The 22,151-nt window shown below is 41.8% G+C and overlaps 1 protein-coding gene across 1 annotated transcript in view; it reads right to left on the bottom strand.

The window, feature by feature from the left end:
* Window positions 1-667: 667 nt before the first annotated feature.
* Window positions 668-22,151, bottom strand: part of LOC134226419 (gamma-tubulin complex component 6) — a 35,381-nt gene continuing 13,897 nt past the window's right edge. The window contains exon 4 of the mRNA XM_062707187.1: window positions 668-3,589. Coding sequence (XP_062563171.1) covers window positions 872-3,589 — 2,718 coding nt within the window. The 3' untranslated portion in view covers window positions 668-871. The remainder of the gene's footprint in view (window positions 3,590-22,151) is intronic.

The raw sequence follows: 22,151 nt of genomic DNA on the forward strand, positions 1-22,151 counted from the left end.
CCCAGGATGGAGATCTTTCAAGTCGGCCCTTTGCACAACCGGAGGTAGTAAGAAAGTAAGTTGCCAGAATGAAGTGTGTTGAAATCAGCACCCCAGATTTTCTCAGAGTGGCGATTAGCTTCAGGACGTTGCATTATCGTGATTCACATGTTTCATCATGATGCATTTTAGCTCCTCGATGCTTATTAGCTTCCATCATATTTCTTTCTTGAGCCGCATTATTTTCAAGATCCTCTGAGAAACACCGCACAACAATCTTGATCCTTCCACTTCTTTTTTTGATTCGATATACCCCTTAGGCTCCATCTTTAAAATGCCCACAGAGAAACTCCAACAGCCATCTTCAGTGCTCTAGGACTTCTTGGAATTCTAAGCGAATTTAAAAATTGTGACTAGACAACGAATTTTACTACCTTCTTCTTTCACAGCACACTATGTTCTTTCTGTTGATAAGAAAGTATGATGCGTGCTTAACTGATTTCATCGACTGAAGTGCTTCGATAGAACGATCATCTGCGATATATTTACCCTTAGAAGTTGTGTTGGAAGAATTCAATTGTACTGATCGATTTACTCCAACTACGCATATCGGAACTCTTCATTTGAACGTTCTCGAATCCGAACCCAGAAGTTAAACACCAATTACGACATTCGGAACAAAAAATAGTACAACTTGTAAAAACAATTGTATTCTTTATATACATAGGTGGATTCAATTAGCTATAGGCACATGCTTATTTTATCAGAAGCACTCGATTCGAGTAGACACTTAAAGATCATTGAATATTAGAGTTTAGCTTACCTATCAGTATTAGCTAAGGAACTTTGTGTGTGTGTTACACACATCTCCACACGCATGCAGACCTTACAATTACTGTCCGTCGAACGGTCCATAATATCCGTTGATGTTGATTACGCTGATGAACTCGTAGATCTCCTTCTGATAACCATGATCGTACATCTTGTTCCCCAAGTAGATTGTGTATTTGATCAATTTTTCAAAGTCACTTTCGTCGTCCAGGATCTGGGCATACTTTGGGTGGACGTAAGGCGAACTGGGATTCGATCTGTCCTGTGGCTTCCATGGTTTCGATTTGAGATGCTTGTAGAACCGCAAAACGACCTTGAAGATCTCCTCTACGTTGTTGTAGAACTCTACGCTTTTTTTGTTCAGCAAACATAGAAACAAAATTCGTTTGATGTAACTGGTGTGCTTTCGATAGAGATCTTCCATCGATTCGGCCGATTCCAAATCTTTACGAAAGTTTTCCCACGATGCCAGCAGGGCACTACTGGTGATATAATTCTTCAATGCGTTGACAAGATGTGACAACTTGTGCGAGATTAACTGTACTCGGCTGTATTGCGGCGATAGCAACATCTGTTTTCCAAACTGTTTGTGGGTTTCCTTTAGGAGTTGGAATGACTTCCCCAGGACGAAACTAACCCTCCGAACCTTGACCAGGTACTTGAAGATATTCGTATACTGTTCGATAGTCTCCGGATTCAGAATCAAGTTCAATGGCCATTCTACACGATAGCTTAGATTCAACATGCTGACCACATTCGGATGGTATAAATCAAACCGTTCCGGAATTAATTCCACACTAAATGACAGTCTGTCGGCATTCGTATCAGCTCCAGCGGCACTAGAGCACAATGCCGAGTCCAAGATCGTGTGAAGAGTTTGATAATTCAACAGCTCATCCGGGCTCCTCACTTCCTCCAGCATCATGAATATGTTGTCGCAAACATAGCAGGAGAACTCCCCATCCATCAGCAAGAAATAGTTTCTCAGGCTTTCGAAGTGTCCTAAAATATCCAGATCATTCAAGTACATTTTCAGGATCTCACTGTTTACAATCTCCATGTGTGCCTTCAGCGGTATTACCAAAGAACTTTGCAAGAATCTAGTCACTGTCAGAACATCAAGACTTCTCAGTTCACTACCAATTTCTTTAAGTTCCGACACATTACCAAGATCACTCGTCACGTTCGGCAGTTCGCACAGGTTCAAGTTCCGTTTCTCCATCGCCTCAATGAACTCCCGATAGATTTCATCGTCTTCGTAACTAGTTTCTGATCTTATCTCCGACTCGGAGCAGCTCTCCCGCACCATCGGAAATTCGAAGCTCTGTCTAACTTGCAACCCAGCAGAGATCAAACCACTTTCCGGAGTTTGCTGTGCCAATACTGCCGTATCCGGAACACCGAAACGCCTCTCGTTGAACTTCTCTTGCGCTGCTGCCGTATCCAGCTTCAGCTTCCCATCCATTTCGACAATCGGATTGGCGTTCACGTCCTGCGGAACATCATCGATCACGATCACTGGCACCTGGATATCCTCGCTGACCGTATCACTATCCACAGACATCGGTGTATCGACGAAGTTCTGTGCCCCAGTTAGTATGTCGTATTCGCATTCCAATATCTTACGGCGATTTTTTGAACGATCTGTCTCCAAATTCAAATACATCTCCGGCTTCTTGTGCTTCTGCGATCCACGATCGTGATCATCTAACACCACATTGTACTCTTGGCTCATGATTTTGATTCGATTCTTCTGCAACTCAGTCAGCTCAGTGGATGCCTTGACCGTGTGTTCATCGTCTTTCCGACTTGTGTAATCGCTTATCAAAATTCGCTGACGGTTTCGGTGCCGTTCCTCCATTGTATTGCTATTAAGATCCGTTCCAATTGTTCCTACCTCCCGAACACCAAACTCCTCCGTCATAATCTTCATTTTGTTTCTTTGTGCCTCTGTCATTTGTCGCATTCCAACCACCGCCGTTTGCTTAATTGCCTCCACATTTGCATTTGCATGGTCCTCCGCCAAGTAATCTCCCAAATTTGACCCTAAAACCCGCCTCTTATTTTGCTCACTTTCACTGATAACATCGTTACTATTCAACACATCGCTCTCCGTGATTTCTTTCAAGTTTTCCAGCACTGTTCGATCTTCACTTTTATCGCTGAATGGACTCTTTTGAGCATCCTCGTAAACCGATCCCGCATCTTCCTCCGTAACGCTTCCAACACACGACTCAAAATCGCTGCTGTCCCCGCCGGATGCCGCAAGCTGCACCTTCAACCTTTCCACCTCCCGTTCTGCCTTCTCCACCTTATCATCCATCATCCGATTCAACTCCTTGTACCCTTCCACAGCCTTCTCCCGTTGTAGGTTCTCCGCCATCAACCTTCTGTTTTCAAACACCAACCCCTCCTGCTGATACTGAAGATCTAGCTCCACTTGCTGCTTCTTAGCTGCCAACTTGCTCTCCCTAATCTCGTTCAATTGGTCCAACAGTTCCTCCATTTGGCGTGCCTTCTTCTTGCGCAGCTCGAGCGCTTCGGCATCCTGATGCTGGCGCCACTGCTCCATGCTGCGCCGGAAATTAGCTTCCACCTGTCGCAGGAACTCCTCCCGTTCGCGTTCCTTCTGCTCGTACAGCTCCCGTACCGATAGCGAAGGGCCGCATGCATCGCGTGCTTTGTTCACGTACTGAAGCCATCGGGCTTTCAGGCGATCAACCGCCGGGTAGGAGAGACACACCTCCAGTTTGGGGATTTTCAGCGAGAAGATGGGATGCTGTGGGAAGAGAGATAATGATGAGTAAAAATCATAAGAGAATGAATAGAAAATTATAAAAAATGCTTATAGAAAAAATGGAAAGGTTTTATAAAGGACACGACCGCATTCAAATTAAAAGTGCCGTCAGTCTACTGTAGAGCAAATACGGTCAGACTTTCAAATGTTGATATCAACGAATAATGGAACGTACACACGGTCAAGCAGTTAGACCAGCATTGACTCCACCTCTCGTTTGTTCAAACACCCATCAAGTTTTACCAACAGCGGCACGAACAATCAATTTGTTCGACCAACAATATCACACACGAAAGCGCTAACTTGAGCACCAACCATCAAAAAATATATGGGGATTTGTGCAACTTCACTACAAATGCTCAAACATGTTCGGTGAACCTTGACTCCGCCCCGACAACTCAAACCGAAATCAATTATTTATTTATTTATCATCAGACTAAGGCCGGAGTGGCCTGTGCTGCACATAAAAGACTTCTCCATTCAGCTCGGTTCAAGGCTGCACTTCGCCAGCCACGCAGTCTGCGGAGGGTCCGCAAGTCGTCCTCCACCTGATCGATCCACCTTGCCCGCTGTGCACCTCGCCTTCTTGTTCCCGTCGGATCGTTGTCGAGAACCATTTTCACCGGATTACTGTCCGACATTCTGGCTACGTGCCCGGCCCACCGCAGTCTTCCGATTTTTGCGGTGTGAACGATGGATGGTTCTCCCAACAGCTGATGCAACTCGTGGTTCATTCGCCTCCTCCACGTACCGTCCGCCATCTGCACCCCACCATAGATGGTACGCAACACTTTCCTTTCGAAAACTCCCAGTGCGCGTTGGTCCTCCACGAGCATCGTCCAGGTCTCGTGTCCGTAGAGAACTACCGGTCTTATAAGCGTTTTGTAGATAGTCAGTTTGGTACGGCGGCGAACTCTATTCGATCGGAGCGTCTAAGTACGTACGATTTCCAGCCACTATGCGTCTCCGAATTTCTCTGCTGGTATCGTTATCGGCGGTCACCAGTGAGCCCAAGTACACGAATTCTTCAACCACCTCGATTTCGTCACCACCGATAGAAACTCGTGGTGGGTGGCTCACATTGACCTCTCTTGAGCCTCTTCCTATCATGTACTTCGTCTTCGACGTGTTGATGGCTAGTCCAATCCGTTTAGCTTCGCTTTTCAGTCTGATGTAGGCTTCCTCCATCCTCTCAAAGTTACGTGCCATGATATCAATGTCGTCGGCGAAGCCAAATAACTGGACGGACTTCGTGAAAATCGTACCACTCGTGTCAATCCCTGCCTTCGTATAACTCCCTCCAAAGCGATGTTGAATAGCAGACACGAAAGACTCTCACCTTGCCGTAACCCTCTACGCGTTTTGAAGGGACTCGAGAATGCCCCTGAAACTCGAACTACGCACATCACCCGATCCATCGTCGCCTTGATCAACCGTATCAGTTTATCCGGAAATCCGTTTTCGTGCATTAGCTGCCATAGCTGGTCCCGATCGATTGTATCATATGCGGCTTTGAAGTCGATAAATAGGTGATGTGTGGGCACGTTGTATTCGCGGCATTTCTGCAATACCTGACGTATGGCGAACACCTGGTCTGTGGTAGAGCGTTCACCCATAAATCCCGCCTGGTACTGCCCCACGAACTCTCTTGCAATTGGTGTTAGTCGACGGCATAAAATTTGGGAGAGTACCTTGTAGGCGGCGTTCAGCAATGTGATTGCGCGGTAGTTGCTACAATCCAGCTTATCGCCCTTTTTGTAGATGGGACACACGACACCTTCCATCCACTCCTGCGGCAGAACCTCATCCTCCCAAACCTTGGTAATCACCCAGTGCAGCGCTCTAGCCAGTGCTTCACCACCGTGTTTAAACAGCTCTCCTGGTAGTTGGTCAACTCCAGGGGCCTTGTTGTTTTTCAGCCGGCCGATCTCCTCCTGGATTTCCTGGAGATTCGGAGCCGGAAGTCGCATGTCCTGCGCGCGTGCTCCTAGGTTCATTACCATACCGCCACCGTTGTCTGCCATATCGCCATTCAGGTGCTCTTCGTAGTGCTGCCGCCACCTTTGGATCACCTCACGCTCGTTCGTAAGAAGGTTCCCGTTTATGTCCTTACACATATCGGGCTGTGGCACGTGGCCCTTACGTGAACGGTTCAACTTCTCATAAAACTTTCGTGCGTTATTAGCGCGGTACAGTTCCTCCGTCTCTTCACGGTCTCGATCTTCCTGCTGGCGCTTTTCCTCCGGAAAATCGAGTTTTGTCTGTTCCGCGCCCGTTTGTATCGTGCCTCGTTCGCCCTCGTGCGGTGTTGCAGCAATCTCGCCCATGCTGCATTCTTCTCCTCAACTAACTGCTCACATTCGCCGTCATACCAGTCGTTTCTCTGATCCGGAGCCACCGTGCCTAGTGCAGCGGTTGCGGTGCTTCCAATGGCGGATCGAATATCTCTCCAGCCATCTTCAAGAGATGCTGCGCCTAGCTTTTCTTCCGTTGGGAGTGCCACTTCCAGCTGCTGCGCGTAGTCTTGGGCTAGTCTACCGTCTTGTAGCCGCCCAATGTTTAGCCGCGGCGGAAATCAAACCGTTTTGATTTTTTCAACCGAGCCGCCAACTGTCAAATGGTTGTTAAAACAACTTCACACACGTTCAAACAAAGCAGCAACCGACGCGTTTTCTTGGAGGCGGAGTCAATGTTCGTCAAACTGCTTGACTGGTGTGTACGCTGCATAACAAGCAGGAGAGATGCAGAACTTGCTATTAGATACGACTTATGGCAGCAAGTGTACAATGCCGCTATAGGGGCCCACTATTGAGAATTTTACCCTATATCACGTTATATCAAATTTCCATATTTCTATTTTCCCTTGGTTTTTTTTCCTTGGGGCAGCACTAACGAAGGAGCCATTCCTATTCACACCATGCATACATAATTCAATAATAGATAGCACCCGAAAAGTATTCAAATACCAATTATTGAATCGCACTGTGTAGTGGATACATAAACGGGTAGTAAGTGGTATTATAGTGTGTAATAAAAAAAGAGATCTAAAATAGTCAATCAAGCCTGAAACATTTCACATAAAACAAAACAAGACAAAGCCTCGTAACAAAGTAGCGATTATTAACAAATTATTTTCCATCGAGCCCTTAAGAAGATCCCATCTCGGATCGAAACGTCCTTTACTCTATTAATTTCATCTTTATTCAAAATTGTCAGCACCTTTGGCAAATCTTCATTGTGCGTACCTGCTCAACTGAACTGTCTTTTTTAATTTCAAACAGACTATGATATAAGACTAGTCTATAGTTTGATGGTTGAACAATTCAGTGTGTCAAAAATATCTTTAAATTGCACTAATTGAACAACGAGCGACACTATTATTATTATTTATTCAGACTAAGGCCGAAGTGGCCTGTGCGGTACACTCTAACTTTCACCTACTCAGTGTGACTGAGTAAAATTGTATTGCCCTCTCTTTTCTTCCCATGGAAATTTTACTCAATTTCCGTCAAAAGCAGGTTTAAGCAGGTCATAGTTTAACGGAAATTGAGTAAAATTTTGCGTGGGAAGAAAAGAGAGAGCAATACAATTTTACTCAGTCACTGAGTAGGTGAGATTTAGCGTGTATATAAGAGTCTTCTCCATACGGCTCGGTCCATGGCTACTCGTCGCCAACCACGCAGTCTACGGAGGGTCCGCAAGTAATCTTCCACCTGATCGATCCACCTTGCCCGCTGCGCACCTCGCCTTCTTGTGCCCGTCGGATCGTTGTCGAGAACCATTTTCACCGGGTTACTGTCCGACATTCTGGCTACGTGCAGTCGTCCGATTTTCGCGGTGCTCCCAACAGCTGATGCAACTCGTAGTTCATTCGCCTCCTCCACGTACCGTCCGCCATCTGCACCCCACCATAGATGGTACGCAGTACTTTCCTTTCGAAAACTCCAAGTGCGCGTTGGTCCTCCACGAGCATCGTCCAGGTCTCGTGTCCGTAGAGGACTACCGGTCTAATGAGCGTTTTGTAGATTGTCAGTTTGGTATGGCGGCGAACTCTATTCGATCGGAGCGTCTTGCGGAGTCCAAAGTACGGACGATTTCCAGCCACTATGCGTCTCCGAATTTCTCTGCTGGTGTCATTTTCGGCAGTCACCAGTGAGCCCAAGTACACAAATTCTTCTACCACCTCGATTTCGTCACCACCGATGCAAACTCGCGGTGGGTGGCTCACATTGTCTTCTTTTGAACCTCTTCCTATCATGTACTTCGTCTTCGATGTGTTGATGACTAGTCCGATCCGCTTAGCTTCCCTCTTCAGTCTGATGTAGGCTTCCTCCATCTTCTCAAAGTTACGTGCCATAATATCTATGTCGTCGGCGAAGCCAAATAGCTGGACGGACTTATTGAAAATTGTACCACTCGTGTTAATCCCTGCTCTTCGTATTACCCCTTCCAAAGCGATGTTGAATAGCAGACACGAAAGATCATCACCTTGCCGTAACCCTCTGCGGGTTTCGAAGGGACTCGAGAATGCCCCTGAAACTCGAACTACGCACATCACCCGATCCATCGTCGCTTTGATCAACCGTGTCAGTTTATCCGGAAAACCGTGTTCGTGCATTAACTACCATAGCTGGTCCCGATCGATTGTATCATATGCGGATTTGAAGTCGATGAATAGATGATGTGTGGGCACGTTGTATTCGCGGCATTTCGGCAGTACTTGGCGAATGGCGAACACCTGGTCCGTGGTGGAGCGTTCGCCCATAAAACCCGCCTGGTACTGCCCCACGAACTCCCTTGCAGTTGGTGCTAGTCGACGACATAAAATTTGGGAGAGTACCTTTTAGGCGGCGTTCAGCAATGTGATTGCGCGGTAGTTGCTACAATCCAGCTTATCGCCCTTTTTGTAGATGGGACACACGACACCTTCCATCCACTCCTGCGGCAAAACTTCCTCCTCCCAAATCTTGGTAATGACCCAGTGCAGCGCTCTAGCCAGTGCCTCACCACCGTGTTTAAATAGCTCTCCTGGTAGTTGGTCAACCCCAGGGGCTTTGTTGTTCTTCAGCCGGCCAATCTCCTCCTAGATTTCCTGGAGATTCGGAGCCGGTAAGATTAAGTCCTGCGCGCGTTCTCCCAGGTCCATCACCATACCGCCATCTTCGTCTGCCACATCGCCATTCAGGTGTTCTTCGTAGTGCTGCCGCCACCTTTGGATCACCTCACGCTCGTTTGTAAGAAGGTTCCCGTTTATGTCCTTACACATATTAGGCTGTGGCACGTGGCCCTTACGCGAACGGTTTAACTTCTCATAGAACTTTCGTGTGTTATTAGCGCGGTACAGTTACTCCGTCTCTTCACGGTCTCGATCTTCCTGCTGGCGCTTTTTCCTCCGGAAAATCAAGTTTTGTCTGTTCCGCGCCTGTTTATATCGTGCCTCGTTCGCCCTCGTGCGGTGTTGCAGCAATCTCGCCCATGCTGCATTATTCTCTTCCACTAACTGCTCACATTCACCGTCATACCAGTCGTTTTTCTGACCCGGGGGCACCGTGCCAAGTGCAGCGGTTGCGGTGCTACCAATGGCGGATCAAATATTTCTCCAGCCATCTTCAAGAGACGCTGCACCTAGCTGCTCTTCCGTTGGGAGCTGCTGCGCGTATCCTTAGCTAGTCTACCGTCTTGTAGCCGCCCAATTGTTAAGCCGCGGCGTTCGACTACGACGCGTGTTGTACACCGTCGAGAGTTTTGAGCGCAGGCATACTGCAACGAGGTAGTGGTCGGATTCAATATTCGCACTGCGGTAAGTGCGGACGTTCGTGATGTCGGAGAAGAATTTATCGTCGATTAGAACGTGGTCGATTTGGTTTTCCGTTTCTTGGTTAGGTGATCTCCATGTGGCCTTGTGGCCACCAACTCGAACAACATTCAAATATAAATGTAACAATATCCCCTATCGAATGCAACATGCCGCATCGAAATCTGCTGAAATTATGCACTCTATCAGTGAGAAACATGTTCGCGTAACGCGACACCGTTTGCAGAACACTGTTTGTCGATCAGCGTAAAGAGCGGAGCAGAATGGATACGTTTGCGTGCGTTTTGACAGTTTTGCTATGGGAAAATTGTCAAAACGCACGCAAACGTATCCATTCTGCTCAGCTCTTAACGCGGTGGTGTTGAAATCAATCCATCGAATTTCATTGTAATTTCCGTTTTTACCCACAATTTGAGTTCACTGCCTCATTTCTGTTGATGTATACGAGAAGTGCTTGGAATAAATCGAGATTCCAACCCATGTACCAGAGCTAAAAATCGCACTTGCATTGCAAACGACGAAAAAGTTCATTTCAGCGATGGTGTCGCGTTACGAAATGCACCGCGTTTTATTTACTATATTTAAAGCAAGAAATCTTAAAGTAAATATTCTATCAGAAAGAAAATTTAGTGAGGATTATTATAAACCTGTTTAATCATATGCACCCATATGCTAATTTTCGAATGCAGACCTAATTTATCACTGAAAGTCGGCTCCTCATGGTGTCGCGTTACGCTAGAATGTGTCTTATGCATATGTACAACATGTGATAGATTTAGTTCGGAAAAGGTATTGGAGGGTAACCGCCCCTTCGGTGGGCTTTGATCCCACGACGCCAGTACGCTAGACAGGTGCTTTTCCCTACTAAGCTACGAAGGACCTCCGTCGTCCTCCGCAGGCAATTAACTTTGAATGTACTGAACTCGAGTGGCGATCTCTCTTCGCTTGTGTGGTCGGGTCGGGATCTGACGACCAAACTGGCACAACCTCACACAACCCTACTTCATTGAGTGCCGTTGCTGATGAAGCAAGTGTGTAGGAGCCGGACAATACTAAATATGTACTCATCCTACTTGATTGGCATGTGTACAAAAGGGAGCGGGCCATTTGGCATAAAGTCATTTGGCATAACGCCATTTGGCATACGGTCATTTGGCATAACGGACATTTGGCATAATTGTGACCAGCGTCAAAAGTAAGGGTCTTTTGGCATAACGGACATTTGGCATAACTTTTCTTTGCGTTCGCTGAATGGTGACTAAGTGGTGCGGGAAACACCCCGGAATAGTAAATATAACACCCGCCGATAACAATATTGAAAAGACATTATCCTTTCGTGGAAAGAATGCATTTGCAATGCAATGCAAAAGTAGGCGCATGCCCGGATGAGAGCAATGGTGGATGTAATCCCTCTTTAGAATTAGGCGTGTGGCCGGATTATAACACTGGAGGATATGATCTCTTCTTTAAAAGTAGGCGCTTGCCGGATTAAGGTCATGGTGGATGCGATCCCTTCTTTAAAAGAAGATGTTTGCATGGATTGTGGCAATAGAGGATGTGATCCCTTCTTTAACAGTAGGCGCTTGCCCGGAATGAGGCTATGGTGGATGTGATCCCTTCATTAAAAATAGGCGCTTGCACGGATTGCAATGGAGGGTTTGATTCGTTCTTTAACCGATTCAATCCGGATGGGTCATATATGACCCAAGACGAAAATCAGTTGGCGAAATTCAGTTTTAAGAGATAGAGCCTTGCTTTCTTCAGCACAATGTTCAAAATTAACTGTTCCATCCAGGAAAAATATTGCCCAGGTCAGGTTATGGTCACTGGGATGATCTAGAGCATCCAAACTATCCTTGAGTTCTAATTTTGATGTTCTAAGGAATCAACACCATTTTTTACCACATTCTGATTAAATAATTGAAATTGAAATGCTTTATGATAATATCCCGCACCTTTCCTGCAGTATAACAGCTTTTTTTCTTTACCTAAGATACTCCAAACAGTTCTTGAACTCAGATCTTAATATTCAAATCGGTCAACAAAAAGATCTACGATGTCCCCACTATTTTTATGAGTTGATACAGCTCCACGGTTCTTCATTACACCATTACAGACACACCACAGAATTCGTTCGGCATCTACGGCACTCCAAACTATCCTTGAGTACAAATCCTAATATTCAAATCGATCAATATGCAGATCTTTGATGTTCCCACTAGTTTTATGAGTTGGAATTGCTCCAGGATACCTCGTAACACCATAACAGACACTCCACAGAATTCGTTCGACACCTACGACACTCCAAACTATCCTTGAGTACGGATCCTAATATTCAAATCGATCAACATGCAGATCTTCGATGTCCCCACTAGTTTTATGCGTTGGAATAGCTCCAGGATACCTCGTAACACCATAACAGACACTCCACAGAATTCGTTCGACACCTACGACACTCCAAACTATCCTTGAGTACAGATCCTAATGTTCAAATCGATCAACATGCAGGTCTTCGATGTCCCCACTAGTTTTATGAGTTGGAATAGCTCCAGGATACCTCGTAACATCATTACAGACACACCACAGAATTCTTTCGATATCTACGACACTCCAAACTCTCCTTGAGATCAGATCCTAATATTCAAATCGATCAACATAGAGATCCTCGATGTCCCCACTAGTTTTATGAGGTGGAATAGCTCCGCGATACCTCGTAACACCATTACAGGCACACCAGAGTTCGTTCGACATCTATGGCACTCCAAACTATCCTTGAGTACAGGTCTTAATATTCAAATCGACCAACATGAAGATCTTCGATGTCCCCACTAGTTTTATGAGTTGGAATAGCTCCACGGGATTTCGTGACACCATTATAGACACATCACAGAATTCGTTTGACATCTACGACACTCCAAACTGTCTTTGAGCGCAGATCCTAATATTCAAAACGATCAACATGAAGATCTCCGAAGTCTAAACTATTTTTACGAGATGGAATAGCTCCACGGAACTTCGGTACACAGTAAGATATACACCACAGAATTCGTTGAACATGTACGACACTCCAAACTCCAAACAAGCTCAGATCCCTATTTACAAATCGATCAACTAGAAGGTCTTTGATGTCCCTACTATTTTTATGAGTTGGAATAGCTCCATGAGACTTCATCAAACCATTATAAATACATAACAGAATTCGTTGAACATCTATTATACTCCAAACTATCCATGAGTACAGATCAGAATATTCAAAACGATCCACAAAGAGATCTTCGATGTCTCAACTATTTTTATGAGTTGTAATAGCTCCACGGGATTTGGTTACACTATTAGAGACACGCCACAGAATTCGCTCGACATCTACGACACTCCAAACTGTCTTTGAGCTCAGATCCCAATATTCAAATCGATCAACAAGAAGATCTTTGAGGTCTCCACTATTTCTATGAGTGGAAATAGCTCCACGGGACTTCGATACACCATTATAGATACATTACAGAACTCGTTGAACATCGACGACACTCCAAACTGTCCATGAGTACAGATCTCAATACTCAAATCGATCAACATGAAGATCTACGTCACCCCATCTATTTTATGAGTTGGAATAGCTCTACTGGACTACGTTACACCATTATAGACACATTGTAGAATTCGTTGAACATGTACGACAATACAAATTGTCCATGAGTTCAATTCTTTATATTCAAATCGATCAACAAGAAGATGTACGATGGTCTAGCATGAATTTACCGCCAAAAATTTGTATGGTGAAAGACATCTAGGGAAGATCGATATAGTACGTGCAATTACTATTTTTAACACCCCTCTCCCCTTCGCCACTTCTTGTAATGAACCTCTAGTTTTTTTTATTATTCGTCACGCAATTTGTGAATAACCACCTTACACAAATTTCATCAATAATGAGAGCATTTCTCGAAAAAAACTACACTCAGAATAATATACTTATTATTTGCATTAGTTTTGCACTTAGAATTTGACCAGTGAGTTTCGATCTTAAAAAGTATGTGCAGAGCTGTTTGATTTTTGTCGATTTAATCATTATATATTATATGTGTGTCGCGAATATATTTTCATTATTTTGCACATAAAACGCATTACGAATTAAGGTTAGGCATTATTAGTATTGCATATAATTTTCAATATTGAAACTACTGGTCGAAATATATTAACAACGCACATTTTTTTTTAATTTTGTTTATATTTTTAGAGTAATTTTGTCATTATTCACATGGATTCACATTTATTTATAACGTAATGCAATAAAACGATAACGGAAAACAACAGGATTCGGAGGATTATATTGTTAAGCAGAACGGACGGAAACGGCCGGATCGACATTTGTTTTCATCACCGATTCGTTACATTGCGTCCAAGGCTTAAGAATTGCTATCGGATGGTCAAAGTTTTTTATGTAAAAATGCAGATTACAGCTCCAAATCCACCTTTTGACACAGTTCATCCCTGCTGATTTCGAGATCGGATTTAGCCGCACCAAATTCCGTACCCACATCCGCGGTCTTCTCACCAAAACGTGTTTTAGGTATCCGATGGCGGGGGATGATCGAGCGTCAGCGTCTTTTTGGTGTGTGCTGCATAATTTTCTTTTCAAAGTTTTTTCTGCTGCGGCAATAAGCTGTAAACTACAAGAATCAAATATTTATGAATCATTCGGAATGATTGTTTAGGCGGTATCATGAACGTAATTTAACTTACCTTTGAGTCGATATCAACATTTCAGATGGTTTTCCTTTGGTATCGTTTCCAAACCTCCGTATCGTTGCTTTGTTTTTTTCTTTCAATTTGTGTTGTCTATAGAAGCAACTCTATATGCAGCATGTAATAACTATCAGAACGTTGCATATAAAATGCTTGCAGACGGTTATGTTATCCATTACGATTACATATAATTCATATAAGTTGCACTTAAAATGGGAAACCAGATCAATTTTCAACTTCTATGCGAGTTTCGCACATAAAAATAATCATTACATTAATTTGAGTGTACAATGACCTGTTACCTGTTAGTCTACTAAATGAACCGTTTGTTTGAGAAACTGCATATGTAACATTTTTGGCCAAAATGAGATTTTTATATATTCTGAATCCTCTTCCAAAAATACGTATTCTGGCAAAAAATACGAAAAAAAAATTTTTGTTCAGGAATGTATGAAATTTTTTTCGTTTGTTTGAGAAACTACATAAGTCCACGCACTTTGAAGAGCAATTATGGAGTACTGTTTACAGTTTTTGCACTGGAAGTGCCTCAGGGTGTTGAGTTTTGCCAAACACTATTGATCTGTATCGAAGAAATCGAAAGGTTCGGTGCCAATTTGTCCAAAAACAGTTTTTTGTTGTTTTCTCGAAATTGTGTAAAATGGACTTATGCAGTTTCTCAAACAAATGGTTCAAATATTTTTTCGATGAAGAAGATTATTATTGAGAAACTTAACTATTGATTCCTTCTGGTACACTGCCGTCAAAAAGTTTACTCCTAGTGTGCTGCATGTTTGCAGCAGTGCACCAGAGCTTAACATGTCGATTCGAAAGTTTTACTGAAACGCCTTCTGTTGACGATCTCGCAGAATCACATCAAATGGTTGCAGAGGAACTGAGAGAGATTTTTTTAGCAACATGATTTAGCTATTACATTTAATTATTTAATTCATTTTGGGATAAGTATGGAGAAAAGCATTTGAAATGAAATTTTGTGATATTATTCATACGTAAATTACTTTACTCTTACATATAAATGTTAGTCTTAGTAACATCCACTTCCGTGCAATACTGAAACCAATTATATTGTCGATTGAATGTATTGCGAGCTTTATTCAGTTCTTGGTACGCAATCCTCATTTATTGGTTAGACTGTCATCTCATGATACCCCTTGGTGGTTTCAATACGTATAGAATGGTAAATACTTGGGTAAACAAATCGTATAAAATATATTATATGTATAATAAGTATGAAACAAGTAAGTATGAGAGTACCAACGCCTTCAGGGTGCAACTTACTCTAATTCTGATCGATTATGGAGTAGCAATAATTCACATGTATAGCTCAGCCGGTCATCAAGAGACGCCGTGGTACCAAGCTTTATTCTATAACACTTCTTCTTTTTCTTCTTCTTATTGGCATTACATCCCCACACTGGGACAGAGCCGCCTCGCAGCTTAGTGTTCATTAAGCACTTCCACAGTTATTAACTGCGAGGTTTCTAAGCCAGGTTACCATTTTTGCATTTGTATATCATGAGGCTAGCACGATGATACTGTTATGCCCAGGGAAGTCGAGACAATTTCCAATCCGAAAATTGTCTAGACCGGCACCGGGAATCGAACCCAGCCACCCTCAGTATGGTCATGCTTTGTAGCCGCGCGTCTTACCGCACGGCTAAGGAGGGCCCCTCTATAACACTATAGATGATAAAAGGAAGAAAAAAATTGTGGATGCGATGTTTGTGATCACAATAACACGTTTTTTTTCGTATTGTGTACGTAATGATGTCCATTTGAGCAATTCCAACTAATAAGATTTTTATATAATGGTGTAATGATGTTCCATGATGGTTCTCCAACTAACAAACAAGCTTCAGAATCCATGAATCACTATGTTGGTCTTTTAGACCTCCAATATCTGAACTTATGTATGGCGCCGTAAATATTCCGGGAATGTTATGATTTGTATATACTGGTATATTGATGTCCCTTGGGGTTTCTACACTGACGCTCAGGATCCTATGATTCACTCTCTTGGCCTCGTAGACCTCCAATATCTGAACTCAAAAATCGTTTGGAGTACGATATTATTTGTTGTTACTATGCGTACACCAGTAGATATTCTTGGAATGTTTAAATTTTCATATACTGGTGTAATGGTGTCTCATGGGGTTTTTACAACTAACACATAAGCTGAGTTGCCTTTTAATCACTCTGTTGGTCTTGTAGACCCCCAAGATCTGAATTCAAGAATGATTTGGAGTACCGTAGATACTCAAGGAATATTGTATTTTGTATACACTGGTGTAATGATGTTCCATAAGGCTTCTCCAGCTAACACACAAGCTCGGAAATCAATGAATTATTCTGTTGGTCTTGAAGACCTCCAGTATCTGAACTCAAGAATGACTTGGATTACCCCAGGAACTCTGGGAATGCTGTGATTTGCATATTCTGGTGTAATGATGTCCCAAGGGGTTGATCCAACTAACGTACAAGCTCAGGACCCTATGAATCACTCTGTTGGTGTTGTAGAACTTCAAGATCTGAACTCAAGAAAGGTTTGGAGTACCGTAGATATTCTGGGAATGTGGATGTTTTTATATATTGACATAATCACGTCCCATGGGGTTTTTACAACTAACACACAAGCTCAGGAACCTATCAATCACTCTGTTGGTCTTGTAGGCCTCCAAGATCTGAACTCAAGAATTGTTTGGAGTACCGTTTATGTTTTGGTAACACTGCGATTTGATAAAAAATAGTTTAATTATGTCTCAAGTAGCAATGCCAACTTCAAATAAGGATTGAGGCCCCGTAAAACGCTTTGTTGTTTATGTAGATCATCAAGATCTGAACTCAAGGAAGGTTTGGAAGCCCTAGAAGATCTCAAAAAAAATATTTTATCCCATATTTCTACTTTTTCATGGTTTGCATACGTTTTTTAAGCAGAATGTCCAAAATTTATGTTGAAATACGACGAAAAAAAAAATCCGGGTTGAATCGGTTAAAAGTAGGCGCTTGCCCGGATTGGATCAATGGTAGATGTCATCCCTTCTTTAAAAGTAGGTGTGTGGCCCGAATTGTGGCAATGGTAGATGTGATCCCTTCTTTAAAAGTAGGCCCTGCCCGGATTATGGCAAATGGTGGATGTGACTCCTTCTTTATGAGTAGGCGCTTACCGGGAATAAATCAATGGTAGATGTAATCTCTTCCCCGAGTAGCACAATTCAGATTGATTTGGTTGCAGTTACTCATATGTGACTTGATTGGTTTTAGTAACTCGTCTACGAAAAGTGTATTGCTTGAGTTTTTAAAGTTGGGCGCTTGCCCGGATTAAGGCAATGGTGGATTTGATCCAGTCTTAAGGCGCATGCCCGGATTGAAGAAATGGTGGATGTAATCCCTACTTTAATAGTAGGCATGTGGCCGTAGACTGGCCCAAAATGCATGAAATCCTGAATTTCAAACCTTGCACCCTTAAATGACAGTTTGGGGGTCCCAGAAGCTCCCCTGAAAATTTCAGCTCATTCGGTCCAGTGGTTGGCGTGCGCAAATGGCTCAAAGTTTGTATGGAAAAAGTGATCCAAATGTATGGAGAAACGCAACCGTTTCAGTTTTTTGCTTCTAGGTGGCGCTGTAGTCGACGGATTCCTGTTGTGGACAAAATGTAGAACCTTTTTTATATAAGGAAGCGACTGGTGAAGACCGGATGTAAATCCCTTTGAAATTGGCCAAGTTATAAGCATCCAATGTCGAGGGTTTCGAGCGTGTCCCCCAGGGGTGTTTAAAATGAGAGCAACGTACCACCGACCATTGCGGCAATGCAGGCGTATTCGGTGCCGTGCGAAATTAAATGCATGATTATCACGCAATCTTGCGAATTTTTATCCGATTGGTAAATACTTTCCGTACTCTGTACAGTAGTGTAACTAGAGAGGGAGGGTGAATAAGGGAGGGCAAGGGGGGGGATCTTTTTTTTAGTTCAAAAACACATCCGGGACATTGTTCGATGTTTAATCTCGCAATTTTCTGGCGTCGTTTTATCTTCGAGCTAACACGCTAAAAAAATTTACTCAAAATTGACATAAATTGAAGAACTCAAAATTTGGTCAATTTTGCTTTATGCTATAGTTTAAAGTTCAATTTTCGAAGCGTGAATGTAAATACACGAAATAAATTAAGTTCTTCTTCCATTTATTTTGTTAGCCTCAAATAAAAATATGCAGCCATCCAGTTCCAACATTATCGATATGATCCCTCAAAATTACCTTATATTTGGTAGGATCGTTCCTTATAGAACAATATTGGCCCCATTTTATTATTTCCCCTTTATGGTGACCAATTTCAATGTAGGGTATTCAGAAAAATCGATCATTTCAGAAATTTGAATTTTTCATAAAATTGTAACTCCCAAATCATTAGGCCTATTTGTTGTATTAACAAATCAAATAAAAGCTCTTTATTTCTACAGGTATACCTCGATATAACGTAACTAATTTTTCACTCTTCAAATCGTTGTATCTCCAAAACCACTGGTCCTGCAAGAAAAATGTGCTTCTTGCTTTTGTGAAGTGATATTTGATCGTGCAAGTGGAATACATAAAATGGATTCAAAATCTAAGGAAGAATTAAGTATGGAACTTGTTGTCCCAATTGAAAGTTTTAAAGGTGTAAAGTTGCCTTCAAACGGTGATGTGCTTGGTCGGATGTGTTTTATAATGAAAAATCAACACTTGAGTATAAAACCAGCTGCTAAAACTGTAGTAACTGAACTTCAATTTTTTTGAGAGAAATATAGAATTCCTCTAATGCAACACTACAATGCTGTTGTTAAGCTCCTAAAATTATTTAACAAAATGCGAGCAATTATCAAAAAATCTTCTCACGCGGGAGATAAACAGAAAGAGCAAGAGTCTAGTTTCATTAATAATTTGGATCGATTGTTTGACATTGCTCGACGAAATGCATTAAATTTGATTAAAAACGATAAGGATAAACATACATAACATATGTGTAACTCGGGTAGCAAAAGTTGTACCCTTATAACTAGCAACACTATAACACTATATATTATTCTAGTATTTCTCCTTATAACAGATTGAATGTGTTATACGGAACATCGAAACGTCAAAAGATATGGTATAACAGTATTGAATTAGCAAGGGGTCGCGTGATTTTTACTATTTATCTGATTATTATTCACACCAAAATTAGCCAAATATTTTTTTAGATTACAACGTCGTGGTGGAATAAAATTGAATAGTACTAAACTCGTCTTATGACAGGTGAAGATACCCAGTCAACATTTTGATATGTACAACTATTGATATAGGCAATCATATACAAACAAACTTATTTGTATATATTGCACAGAATCGCCATATACCTACTAAAGTGGAGGCCATATACACAATGAATAACGAGTTTCACGAGTTTCCATCTGCATTGTTACGATCCAGTGGAAATAATGAAAAATAAATGTAAACAACACTGTCTCGAACATTCGAACGCTGTATCTAAAAGCAGGGGTGGCATTGCGCATCTCGATTCGAACGCAATTCTATCGAGTCAAACATGTTTGGCATTACGGCTTTCGATTCGATCTCGAAAACGACTCATCGTTCGAGTAATGCTCGATGAGGTACAAGAATAACGAGATGTTTTGGCATTATGGATACTCGATAGCACACTGGAAAACGACTCAAGTCGAATGAAAAACACTCTTCACCTTTATACCTTTCGAATGTTGTTCGAGAGTCATTTCTTGCTGAAAGTTTTAATTATATTTGTTATTATTTCTCTACGGGAAGTGAATAAATGTTTCATTATTGTATCTTGAAGGAAAGAATTTCATTAGTATACCTACTTTTATAGTTTCCAGACAATATGCAATCTCTAATTATCCCGAAATCCGTGTAAAAACAACTTCAATCAATTTTTTTTGCCTTTTTCATGTATTTTATGACAATAGCGATAAACCGCGTGAAATCGATGGGGAAAATCGACGTAAAAACGTGTATATACCAAAATCTACGTAAAATAGTTGAGTTAAATAAAAAAACGCGCAAGAGATAACCCAAGTGCACTTAACTAAAACACATGGAAACATCAAAGTAATTTATTATCGAATCCTTCTTTAGCTTTAAATTACTTAGCTCAAAATTGATTCTGTGGCATACACTCGAATAAACATAAAACTTATAATTTGTGTCGTAACAATATCTCAATTTACAAAACATATCGTATCGGCATGATGTTTTAATCGGTTGCAACTGCTCAATAAATAATATTCCTTTTGAGTCATTGAGCACAAATTGCTTGTTTATAAATTAACTGCCAATTCATGCCCTGAAGGATGCCTTTCCAACAGGCAACATGCTACACGCAGATGAAATTACTCTTATTCTCTCTGTTTACTCACTTTCGCCATGCGCTGAAGGTTGTCTCTCCAACGGGCGGCATACAAAACACGGAGACAGCTATCTCTTATTCTCTCTGTTTACATTTCGTTTGACAGAACATACTCGATTGAGCTAGTACAGCACCATTCGAAATCTTGTACTGCGACTGAATGAAGTCGAACGAAATACATAATGCCGCAATTTTTTCGAAACGAATGCAAAAACGTACGAATCGAGTGATTCGATTCGAGATGCACAATGCCACCCCAGATTTTCTACCCTTGTACCACTCAGCCACTCTTGTAAAGCAGACGAATTTTGACAATCATAATCATACAGTATACGATACATACTACATTGATACGATTTGAATACCTTGTTGTTGTATGTACAGAAGTGCCATAAATCGTATATGGAATCAGCTTTTGATTATTATGATGACGTGCATACATAATAACTAGGGGTGGTGGAAATTCGCGGCAAATTTTTTAAAATTTCGCGGTCGGCCAATTCATAAAATCTGAAAATTCGCGTCAATTTCGCGGTAAATCATATTTCGGTACAAAAAATAAAAAAGACAATGTAGTTTCCATATTTATTTAAATTGTTGCGTTTATTAATTTCAAATATTTGTTTTAATTATTTCTTTGCATTATTGGTCAAAACCATTTTTTCCCGTTAACTTTTGGCGCTGGGAAGTGTTGATTAACCCTTAAAGGCGCAAGGCGATTTTTAGAAACCGTCGGAAATATTTTCAACGTAAATAACCATTGAAATTAATAACATTTAACGTATTTCCGGTTTGTTGTTTTAAAACAACATTGCGCATTTAAGGGTTAAATTGTACTGGCAGACACTACGTTCAGCATCTACCGAGTTTCCAGGAATAGACAGCTATTTCACCGCTATTTTGTGCTGAGGAAAAACGGAAAAAGGCCGAATAAGAAAAAATAAATTTGAAACATGCCACGAGACGATCAACGTTGGGAAACTTGTTTCTCCATACTTCGCCGATGTGAGTATTGGGGGTCATGTGAATTCGGTAGTAGCCCTTTGAGAATCTCTAAGTTTCCTAAAGAATCCATATTTTTAAAGTCTATTTTTACAATTTGAAAGAACAACAAAATCGTTCTGCAGTTTACTTTTGGCTCAACATTCGACCAATTTCGGACTACGCACTTTAAAAAAAAATCGAGTCGTCAAAAAATGCGTTGTTTGTCGAGTTGGTATTGACTAGGTCAAAAAACCTACTGAGGCAATAGAATGAAATAAATTTATTGACGGGAAAGGTAAATTTCGCGGTTTTTCGCGAACATGTTTAAATTTCACGGCTAACATCAAATTTCGCGGATTTCGCGGCTTCCGCGAAATCGCGAATTTCCACCACCCCTAATAATAACGATAATGCAGCATCACAAACGACTCTGTGAACAAACAAACGATTATTAAATGTCAAACACAGTATAGTGTTTTGCATCTCCGTGTTTAAACCCGACTTATTTCATTTTGTAATAGTTTAGTTGTTTTGATTATGGTTGAGGAGTGGTGATTGGCAGCATAACACAGCAGTAAAAACAGAAAT

The sequence above is a fragment of the Armigeres subalbatus genome, chromosome 3, assembly GCF_024139115.2.
Source record: "Armigeres subalbatus isolate Guangzhou_Male chromosome 3, GZ_Asu_2, whole genome shotgun sequence".
NCBI classification, from domain to species: domain Eukaryota; kingdom Metazoa; phylum Arthropoda; class Insecta; order Diptera; family Culicidae; genus Armigeres; species Armigeres subalbatus.